We start from the raw sequence: 11,314 nt of genomic DNA, 5'->3' as shown, positions 1-11,314 counted from the left end.
ATAAAAAAACTAAAATATTGCTTCTCTATGTAGCCTTTTTAGCTTTCTTCACAACATTAAATGCAGTATATTTAGCTTCTAATAATGAAACTCACTATAGTATGTACGCCTGGACACACTGAAGCAAATGGCCTGCACTTTGTGATAAACTAAAGGCCTGTACCAGTGCATTAAGTGCTTTAAAATGTTTAGAAATATTCTGCTGATGCAATTACAGTAAATTATACGACATGTACTTGAAGCAGACAGTTAAGAGGTTCAACGGCCATCGGAAGCGCAGCACAACTTAAGTTATGCACACAAACGTACTGTATGTAAAAGAGGATAGGACAATTAAAGTAATGAACAATCATATTTTATTTCATTAATAGCTCATTGAATAAAATTCCTTTTCTTAAACTGTCACTTTAAAACCAAGCTTCTTCACACATTCAGTCATGATCATTTATTTATTTATTTTTAAAATCAGCTGATTCTTACAGAAGAGGATTAGGGCCACACAGGAAAAAGATATTTGAGTTCTGAGAATAAAGTCAGAAATTCTGAGTTTAAAGTGAGAATTCTGTAAATAAAGTCAGAATTCTGAGAATAGTCAGCAATTCTGAGGTTAAAGTCATAATTCTGAGTTTTAAAGTCATAATTCTGATTCTAAAGTCATAATTTTGATTCTAAAGTCATAATTCCGAGTTTCAAGTCAAAATTCTGAGCATAATGTCAGAAATTCTGAGTTCAGTCAGAAATTCTGAGTTTAAAGTCGTAATTCTGAGTTTTAAAGTCCAAACTCAAATCTTTTTTTAATGTAGTTTACCCATCAGGTGATTTCTTTTAAAGACTTCACACACACACAGACACACACTCAACCCTGTCACGTTACGCTGTTAGAAATGCTGCAATAATGCAACGCTTACTACATCCTGAGAATCATAAATAATAATAATAATCAGAATAGTACCAAAAGCAAAAGTGCTCAGTTTGGCTTAGTGATAGTATTCTTTGGTAAAATCTGCAAATTATTCAAGTTAAATACTAAAGATCATCAGTAAAGTGTATGTCAAAGAATAGATAAGAAGATTAGGAGGCGAGAGTTCATCTAAGCCTCGTCAGGAGAGGCGGAGACAGCGGCGAGAGCCGGGATGAGCCTCTCGTATACGCTGATGCCTCTCAGGAAGACTTGCTCGTTCAGATACTCGTTGTGATCGTGCAGCAGGATCGGTGTCTGGTTCATGGGGGAAAAACCAATGGCAGGTATACCCACCTGGATCCAAACAACGTGACAATAAAAATAAAAGAATGAACGTTTATTTCCTAGAAGGCACTTTGTTATGGCTCCTGCTGCGTGGACTCATCCTGTGCCGGTACTTACCGCTCGAATGAAACGACTGTCTGTGGCGGCTGGAAATATCTCTTTTTCCAGAGTCAAATTCCTGCAGAGGAGATATCGACAAGAGGCTTATGCAGCGACGCACTCAACACAGCTCTGTGCTGTCCAATCATATTTACACTACCATTTAAAAGCTTGTGGTCACTTAGAAATGTCCATTTTTGAAGGAAAAGCACTTTTTTTCAATGAATATAACATTAAATGAATCAGAAATACACTCTATACATTGTTAATGTGGTAAATGACTATTCTAGCTGCAAACGCCTGGTTTTTAATGGAATATGTACATAGGTGTATAGAGGCACATTTACACTGTTCTAATGGTACATTGTCTTTGCTAATGGTGTTAGAAGACTATTGATGATTAGAAAACACTTGAAAACCCTTGTGCAATGATGTTAGCACAGCTGAAAACATTATTTCTAATCTTGTCAATGTCTTGACTATATTTTCTATTCATTTTTCAACTCTTTTGATGAATAAAAGTGTGACTTTTAATGGAAAACATAAGAAAAATTGTATAGGTGTGTTACAAGGGTTAACAATGGAAAACCATGTTTTTTAGAACTGGCTCCTCTATTGCTGTCATGGAAACAAGACCCACACACACACACAGCAGTTTTTCTTTTTTAATGAAGTGCTGTGAAAACACTACATAGACACACCCTTTCAGAGTCAGTGTCAGAGAGTGAGAGTCTGGATGTGAACTTTTAACATGAAAGTGAAATAAATAAAACAGCAGCAGCTGATGTATCAGCGTGTACTTACATTGACTTGCAGGCCGCACTGAAGGCTCTCCACCAGGGGTCGTTCTCCTCTGTGGACGTTGTATTCTGGTTCATGTGTTTCTGCAAAGAATGCAAGCTTTTAACGCCAGAGACAAACCCCACAGAATGCAGAGTTTAGGGCGTACCAACCTGAGCAAACTTGTAAGTGACGTCCTCGCCTGCCTCCTTACACCATCGTCTGATCTGACCTTCAAACTCCTGACAGGAGAGTAAATCATTTAGAGGTTAATGTGGAGTTAAAGCTGCGTTCCATTCACATTTCAGAGAGAAGTTGATAATAGGGCTAAGACTAATGATCGTTTTCTCCATTAATCGAGTACAAAATGTTGAAAAATGTTGATCAATGATTATCTCAAATGTCGAAATTATTCAGTTTTACTTATTTCTTATTTCTCAAAGAAACCAGAAAATATTCACATTTAAAGGGACACTGAGCAGAGGAGCAGTTCTTTGTTGTAAATTTCAGCCTCTCCTCTAGATGGCACAATAAACTACTTACTTCACCTTTAAGGATCTGAAAACTAATAATTGATTATTAATGGATTATAATTGGCGCAGCCCTCGTTGATAACTAACTCTAGTTGGTATTTAGTGAACACAAACAGCTAGCAACACGTCAACAGATAAAAATCACAGAGTACGATGTCTGCTACCGATTTACTGTGAAATATGACAGAAGTGCTTTAAATGGAAGTTGGAAATCAGAGTTCAGGGGGCGTTCCCGTTGAAAAAAAAAAACCTGTGATGTCTGGAAACTCCCAGTTTTGACTCCAAATGGAACGTAGCACATCACTGAATCTGTATGTACGAGTGACACAAAGTCAATCTACACACCTGTAGGTTTACTGTGGGCGGTATTCTGAGGTCAAAGCTCACGTCCATCTCAGCTGGGATGACGTTGTAAGCCACGCCGCCGTTGACCATCGTCATGTTCACCGTCGTGACGTCGCCAAGCGTGAAACACTCACTGGTATTCAGCCTGGATTTGACACACCAAGGCAGTAGCGGCATTAGTGGGACTGCAACGGGTTTCAATTCGTTTCCCGTCAAGAATGAAAATGGTAAAGCTGGTCCATATTACAATATGTAGTTCAGTAAATGCTCACCTGTGTTTCTCCTTCTCTCTGAAGTCGAGGAATGAGTTCATGACGTGACGCTGCAGAGGAAAAACACAGCAGTGTGATCGATGCATATACTCAGACTTCAAGCAGCTTTATTGAAGCAAAAGTACAGTATGTACATTTTGCTGAGCAACAGCAGCCTCTGCAGCCACAAGGGGGTTAATCAGTTGTGCTCTGCTGGTGAGTCTGGGTAGTTAAGCAGTGTTCATGTGCAGAAACTAAAAGACTATCAATCACTTGACAAGAACGCATTCACTGAACTGAAATATGGCTGAATGGTGTAATAAACGCATTCATTTACATACGTTTTGGTCGAGCAACAGGCATTTATTAATAGTACAAATGACAGAGACACTCTCTCTCTCTCTCTCTCTCTCTCTCTCTCACTATTAAGCCCAATTTATACTCCTACGCAGAGACTCTGCGTCGATGCAGAACCTGTTGAAGAGCCTCTGCGTCGTCTCCGACTGAACAAAATATTTTTTAAGTGTCCGTCACTCCGTCAAGGGACAACTTAGACGGCAAGAGCTGTGATTGGTCCTCAGGACAGGCCGAGCGAAGCTGCTCTGTGCCGGCTCACAGTGAGCACTGAGCGTCCACAGAGGCAGAGCTGATCACCGCCGACAACGTCGCTGCCAAACTATAAATACGTCATATCTTAACACACACAGCACATGTTTAGACTCTAAATGGACAATTTCTCACCTCAAATTATCTTAAAACTGCGTTCAGTGACACAGAAAAGTGAGAAACGGCAACTGTTTCAACAACAACAGTCTTTCTCTCTCGAACACCATTGCTCACTGTAGCCAAAAGCACAACAACCTTGCGCAGCGACCCCTACTGATCGGGCAGGAAATTGCAGTGCGTATCAGTCAACAACGCAGAAGTATGAAGGCTTGAGGCGTCTCCGTGGTGACGCAGTCGGAGAAGTATAATGTGGCCTTTACAGATCAATGTAGCATTAAATTTATTTGAAATTGTTATTTTAGTGCTCACACGTCACAGATCTGTGCCAGAGGTGCACCCATAGTAATTTGCCGTGGAAATAATACACTACTCCTTATATGGGCATCCTGTTTGTGTGTGATTATAGGTTAAAAAAACAGCTGTCTTATGTGTTATTGAGGTGACGTTTACATGATGATGGTCTGAACAGAAAACGTAAAAGTGGCGTCACGTCTACACATTTTATTCCGCGTATAGACAATTGTTTTTGGGAGGAAATCTGTGTGCATACAGTGACGCAAAATTGTGTGGAATTCGATTGGGTATGCATGCCAGGCAGCTAGGTGGTGCTGTGATACACTATCACACAACACCGCCATGTCTGAGCGAATGCGTAGAATCTTCCTTCTTCTCTTATCTACGCCGCGAAAACCAAAACATGGCTACTGTCAGTAATAAGAAGAAGTTTATTGGAGCTGACAGAGCAGCTTGAAGGTCTGACGCATGGAAATAATCTGACATGTTTGTTTATATCCCTGTACTGGTGCGTGTAGGTGACGTAAACGCGTATGCGACGTGAACAGATCTGAGCAGAGTATTGCGTCTTGGCAGTGTAGACGGAAACAATACGGTGGAGCGTATTCAGGTTTTCCACTCTGGTGGGTGGTTTCAGATTTTTGAGTTTTTAAGCCACAAAAACGCTGTCACCTTCTAAACAAAAGACACTTCCGATAAAAAATTACCCAGGCGTTCTCGGGTAAACGGGGCCCGAGTCAAAGTTGGGATTCATTTTATATCCCATTTTTAGTTGTGACAAAGTAGCAATAATTGTGCAGAAGTCACAAATTAGACGTATTTTTCTTTTTGTTCATAAAAACGAGCCAAGTGAACTTTGTACTGTGACGGATTTCCAAATTTCACAAATTCAATCCGATTTTAAACATTTTGAGTACTTTTTGCTCAGGTGTGTTTATATAGTTGGTGAAAATGGATTTCTAACACTATATGTTGCACATTCTTATAACTTCTGTATATACTGTATGTTTAGTAATGGTAAAAAACAGCCAAAATGCTCTGAGGGTTAAACAACGGTTGAATAGCGGTGATTTAACACCTACCAGCTTCTCAGCAGCAGTGTTCTCCACAAACCTTGACCCGTGACCAGGACTACCCGGGCAGTGCACTGTGATCCCTGAAAAGTGAGACTGACTATCATCCTTCACAGTAGGAAGCAGAAATACGTTTCGAGAGCTTGCGTTTGTGTGAATGTTGTACTCACACCAGGGATTCCTCTCTCCATAGAACACAGTGAACGCCTCACTGGTGTTTGCCAGACCTACAAGAAATTAAAGAAAAGCACAATCGTTTGGGCAAAGTAAAGACTTTTAACACAACCAGAGACTGAGAATTAACACACAGATCATTTTGGCTTCAAAATCAATAGCTGCACAGCGAGCAATTATGTTCTACAGACATTTCAATATTTTCATCTTCACATCTTAACCCAAATGACCACATACTGTCTCCGACTGTGCACATCAAATCAGATCCAGCTCACTCAGCAACTCTAACGTTCAGGTTTTTATTAAGTAACTTTGAAAAAAACAAAAAAACAGTTACTTATTTTACCTTCATCGAGGGCAAAGCCAATGTTTAGTTTTTTGAACTCCGGATGCTTCACGAAAGTTTCCATTCCCTTATGACCTCCGACTTCTTCATCTGAAAAAGACAAAAAAGCCACATTATGGTTTGCCAAATTAAATTAAATTAAATTAAATTAAATTAAATTAAATTAAATTAAATTAAATTAAATTAAATTAAAAGCTGTGGACATGTGCAGCAGAGCTATGACAGGAAATAATGTTTGTAAGTCACCACACGGTTCATTTCCGGTTTAGTCAGTGAAACTTGTACCAGAGGCTGGTGAAGTAGTGACAAACACTCCTGCTAATGACACTAACACTGTTAACATGGCTTGATATGGATTCATCTAAATGAATACTGCACTTGCAAGTTGTTGTAAAAGTAAAGTTCATATTAGAGGAAAACACGTTTTATCTCCCAATCAATGCTATTCTACTTTTAACCCTTAGTGCTGACTCAGCATGGATTGTAAATTGCCTTGGAATAATACACAACTCCTTATATGGACATCCTGGTTGTGTGTGTTTATAGGTCACATATTCAGGCTTTAAAAATGCGGGGGTTTTTTTTCGTCTTCTTATCTGTTGTTGAGTCATAGTTACGATTTATTTTATATCACATTTTTAGTAGTGATATAACATAACTGTTCATAAAAACGAGCCAAGTGAACTTTGAACTGTGACGTATTTCCAAATGTAATCCGATTTTAAACATTTTGAGTACTCTTTGCTCAGGTGTGTTTATATACTGTAGTTGGTGAAATTATTTTTTTTTTTTGCCTAGTTTGTGGTGACAAAAAGGCTATAAGACACTCTATATAAGACACTCTATCTGTGTTCTAAGGGGTTAACAAATTAATTAAAGCACATATTTTCAGTTTAAATGTGATGTGCAGCTGAATCTGGCAACCAAATGGAAGAAGTAGAGGATCTGATTAAACAGAGCAGGTGAGGCGACGCCTGTGTAAACCACTAAAGGCCACATTATACTTCTCCGACTGCGTATGCGTTATCCGTCTGCGTCACCACGGAGACGCCTCGAGCATTTATACTTCTGCGTCGTGGTGACGGACACTCGCTGCAATTTCCCGCCCGATCAGTAGGGGTCGCTGCGCAAGGTTGTTGTGCTTCTGGCTACAGTGAGCAATGGCGTCCGAGAAAGAAAGAGAGAGAAAGACTGTTGTTGTTGAAAAAGTGGCCGTTTCTCACTTTTCTGTGTCACGGAACGCAGTTTTAAGATAATTTGAGGCGAGAAATTGGCCATTTAGAGTCTAAACATGTGCTGTGTGTGTTAAGATATGACGTATTTATAGTTCGGCAGCGGCGTTATCGGCTGGGATCAGCTCCGCCTCTGTCAGGACGCCCGGAGCGCACTGAGAGCCGGCACAGAGCAGCTTCGCTCGGCCTGTCCTGAGGACCAATCGCAGCTCTTGCCGTCTCCGTAGTCCCTTGACGGAGTGACGGACACTTAAAAAATATTCCGTGCACCCGGAGACGACGCAGAGGCTCTTCGACAGGTTCTGCGTCGACGCAGAGGACTCTGCGTAGCTACGCAGAGCACTTTACGCAGGAGTATAAATTGGGCTTAATGGTTGTATGGAGGCACAGGAATGGAGGCGGGGGGTCCGGGGGCCGGGGGGCCGGGGGGGAGAAAAAATCTTACCAGGAACAAACATTAAGTGGACATTTCTCATCAGTTTCCGCCCCTCTGCCTTTAGTCTTCTGACTGCCTGAATGTACCTACACAACAAAAGAAACAACACATAGAGCACAGATGTGACAAGAGACAAAAACACAAAAGAGGACTTGCAATCTGAAGTGATAGGTTAGGATGAGTGGGTGTGAAAACAAGTGTGTCATTAAACATAAGTGACAAAAAAACAACACTAGACGCTAAATCCTGTTAGCTAAACAAGTTGTCAAGGCAGTTTATACCCACTGTATAGTCACACATTTCATGTCCTGTGATCCCCGGGCATAAATGTTGCCCTCTGCATCTTTGAAAGCACTGAAAGCATCGTATTTCCAATGTTCCTGGAGAAGAGATTGATATCAAATCCATTTTTTTTCCTCGATATCTATTTACAGGGTAACAACAGGATGTCAACGCCTTGAGCGAATGCGGACGGCGTACCTGGAAGACAGGTACAACATCTGTGTGGGAATTGAGCAGGATGGATTTCAAGCGCGGGTTCACGCCCTCCCACGTCATGATGGACACGACTCTGCCCGGGCAAACCTACAAGGGCGAGAGAACGACACGTGAAACGCTTGGAAATGTAAGATTATTATTATTTTAACTTGAGTGACACACACACACACACACACACAAACACACCTCAATCTTTTTCAAAGGTAGCTCAAGCTCCTCTGCTATCCTGTCCAGGAACCTAAGAGCAGCATCTGTGATATGACGAAGACAGAGATATCAGGTTATTAGACAAACATATGTGCTGCTGTTGTTAGTTGTTGTGTTAATAATGTTGGACTATCGCTGCGTTCAAGAGCTCATCCAAACCAGTTGGACGTGGGTCTTACCCTAACCCTCCAATTAGAAAAAGTGCACTTGAATACCTGTCGAAGTGGGACCTCCTTCTCGCGAAGTCGGGGCTGATCGACCTAACTCCACTTCACCAAAATGAAGTCGGAGAATAATGGCGGCTCCCATGGAGTCACATGAATAGGCTATAAACTGTACTTTTCTGCGTATAGAGTTGTTTTAGACACAGAAATTTTATCACAACTTGTTTTTCATGTTATGGCGTGAAATTATGTCGTCTTTGTTATCTGTTAGCATGTAGATATGTAGGGCTACGGTAAAAGTATGCTCATGACGTTACATATCGATTTGTAACGCTTTTACATATATACGGCTCGCTTGTGTATGTAAGTAGACTGAATTGCTGACAGTCAAAATGCCTCATCAAACATGAAGCGAAAGCACCGCGATCGTCCATGTTTTCTAACATTCAACTTTAATTGGCTGGAACGCTTTGAAGAAGGAGCTAGAACAATTCAGGTAGGATAAGTCCTACATCCCATGTGTTTGGATGGACTCTGGAACGCAGCATATGTTCAGGTCAGCAAACCAGGGCAGGAAAACAAGGAAGCAACATGATGTCATTACTCAGTGAGTGCGTTTACATGCACACTAAAAAAAATATTATTATCAGATTTTTGTAGTTATCTGGTTATTCAAGTGATCGTGTAAACGGAATAAATCGATATTCAACCGATATATCTGTTTATTGCCGTTATCGTTTTTTTGAAAAAGCTGTTTAACACACCTAGGTTCCTGTCAATAATCTGATTTCTTCAAGACATGTAAACACCTTAAACGGTTTATTCCAGTTACCCGATCATTGCCAGTAATCTTTCTTTTTTTTTTAGTGTGCATGTAAACGCACTCAGTGTATGGAGAGAGCACTGCAATCTGCTTATTCGGTCAAAAGCGTCTGACCTTTGCTAAGGGTCAAATCAAGTGTCTGCTCAGCAACTTAACCTTCTTTCCTCAAAACACAACATGATGACACACACACACACACAACTGGAGTCATGTAATGTCTAACTCAGGTCTAACTCAGATAAGACATGGACTTTGTGACACATAATGTGGTATTACAGAAGTTGCCAGGTGACACGTAAACAAAACACTGAGAAACGGAGGGATTTATGCTTAATCAGCACTGTGTTAACTAACTGGTTAACAATGGGTTTAACGGACAGTTCAAGCATTTAGAGCTGAAACGATTAATCGATGAATCGATTATTAATCGATTACTAAATTAATCGGCAACTATTTTGATAATCGATAATCGGTTTGAAGCTTTTTTCATGATTAAAACAAGATTTCTGATCGTTTTAGCTTCTTAAATATATTAATATTTTCTTCGTTTCTTTGTTCCACATAATTAAGAAATCATTAAAACTGAATCATTTTGGTTTGTGAACAAAACAAGACATTCGAGAACATCGTCATTTCCAGGTTTGACGAACACCGATCAACATTTTTGAACATTTTCTGACATTTTATGGACCAACCGATTCATCGAGAAAATAATCGACAGATTAATCGATTACAAAAATAATCGTTAGTTGCAGCTCTACAAGCATTACCTACTCCAGCTTTAAGATTCAACCATCGACCAACCAAGAAATCACAAACAGATGAACATTTAATCTTCCCACAGGAAAAATCAAAGCATGTGACATTTTCACAGGACGTTGGCTGAATGCAGTGCATTGTCATGGGGAGTGTGTCTCTCTCTTACCATAGTCAGGTCGTGGGTGGACAGTTTTCAGACGGAGATATTCTCTGAACAGACCCACAGAAGGATCCTCTCCTCCGGGAGAGCTGCTCTGTCCTCCTCCCAGAACCGGACCATCTTTGTCAGGCAACATGGCTCTGATTTTCCACTCCTCTGAGGACACATGGAGCAAAAAACACGTTACAGTCAAGCATAGCATACAAGCGTCAGCGGGATAATACAGTTACAGAACAACATGTGACATTGTTTGACTCGTTTTTTAGCTTAGTTGTCTTTAAAATTGTTGTTTGGTTTAACACACACACACACACACACACACGCTGGAGGAACAGTGTTGTGCTAGAACACTCAGCTAGCTTGTTTATGTCACTCTTTAAAGAAAGAAAACCAGCGGAACAAGCTACAGCTAAGTCATCACACGACCAAAATACGGATAAATAACCTTAAATGTGAACAATATTAAGCGAACAAAGCGCATTAATTCACTCCACATGAAGTTATTCCTCTCTTGTACTCACCGTTGTCAGTGGATCTGTTACCGTCAAGTTTACGCTAATGCTGCAGTGTGTGTCAGCGCTAACGGCGTTAGCCCTTCAAAATAAAGGTCTTAAGCGCAACATCATTTGGAATTGTTGATTGGATTATTCATCTAATATTTTATCCCTGGTGTATGTGTTTATATTTTATTCTAAAATTATTTATAACGAAAACGAAGATTGAAAAAACGTTTTCTTATTTAAAAAAAAAAAAAGAAAAAGTGGAAATGAATGAGCGCTTTACAAAAACGAACTACACTAATTGAAAATGTGCTAAGTTTTCATCTTTGCCCATTTTATTTCATACCTTTTGGGTTCATATGAAGTCTACTTATTTTTTCTCTGCCGTGCAATTTTTGAAAAGGTTGTATTTCAAATGACAAAACTGCTTTTCATCCACCTTTAAGTAACTGAAAAACAACTGTGGTAGAAGAATATTCAGTGTCATACATAGGACGTACCAGGCTTCTTATCATTTATTCATTTCAATATTATTCTAACCATTATCATTATTTATTATTGTACACTCGCATGTGAGCTTGACACACCATGTCAATGTAACACAAGGAGCATTTCTTTCTTGCTGTTAAACCGGTTTCTTATTTTGCACATGCGTTTTTCAGAAATGC

General features: G+C 40.0%; 1 protein-coding gene across 1 annotated transcript; it reads right to left on the bottom strand.

Moving 5' to 3' along the window:
• Positions 1 to 376: 376 nt before the first annotated feature.
• Positions 377 to 10,696, bottom strand: LOC310929546 (aminoacylase-1A-like). The gene is made up of 15 exons (XM_083892336.1): positions 10,668 to 10,696; positions 10,153 to 10,302; positions 8,220 to 8,284; positions 8,016 to 8,120; positions 7,821 to 7,915; positions 7,545 to 7,621; positions 5,868 to 5,957; positions 5,518 to 5,574; positions 5,357 to 5,430; positions 3,276 to 3,325; positions 3,004 to 3,148; positions 2,299 to 2,367; positions 2,150 to 2,229; positions 1,364 to 1,424; positions 377 to 1,255 (listed from the first exon to the last, which is right to left on the bottom strand). Exons 2-15 carry the CDS (start codon positions 10,280 to 10,282, stop codon positions 1,091 to 1,093), a joined length of 1,263 nt encoding a protein of 420 aa, XP_083748462.1. The 5' UTR covers positions 10,283 to 10,302; positions 10,668 to 10,696; the 3' UTR covers positions 377 to 1,090.
• Between the last annotated feature and the right edge of the window lie 618 nt (positions 10,697 to 11,314).

Source organism: Microchirus variegatus, assembly GCF_963457635.1.
Source record: "Microchirus variegatus genome assembly, chromosome: 7".
In the NCBI taxonomy this organism is placed as follows: Eukaryota; Metazoa; Chordata; class Actinopteri; order Pleuronectiformes; family Soleidae; genus Microchirus; species Microchirus variegatus.
The sequence above is the reverse complement of the archived record's forward strand: the minus strand, read 5'-3'. Positions and strand labels throughout refer to the sequence as shown.

What these genes read in the sequence shown, in the direction of transcription:
- LOC310929546 (XM_083892336.1), bottom strand. Translation starts at nt 10,282, where the DNA reads ATGTTGCCTGACAAAGATGGTCCGGTTCTGGGAGGAGGACAGAGCAGC. An exon ending in ACACTGCTGCTGAGAAGCTG is followed by an intron (nt 3,326 to 5,356) that starts GTAGGTGTTAAA and finishes TTTCCTCTGCAG; the next exon opens with CGTCACGTCATGAACTCATT. An exon ending in AGAGAGAAGGAGAAACACAG is followed by an intron (nt 3,149 to 3,275) that starts GTGAGCATTTAC and finishes TGTCAAATCCAG; the next exon opens with GCTGAATACCAGTGAGTGTT.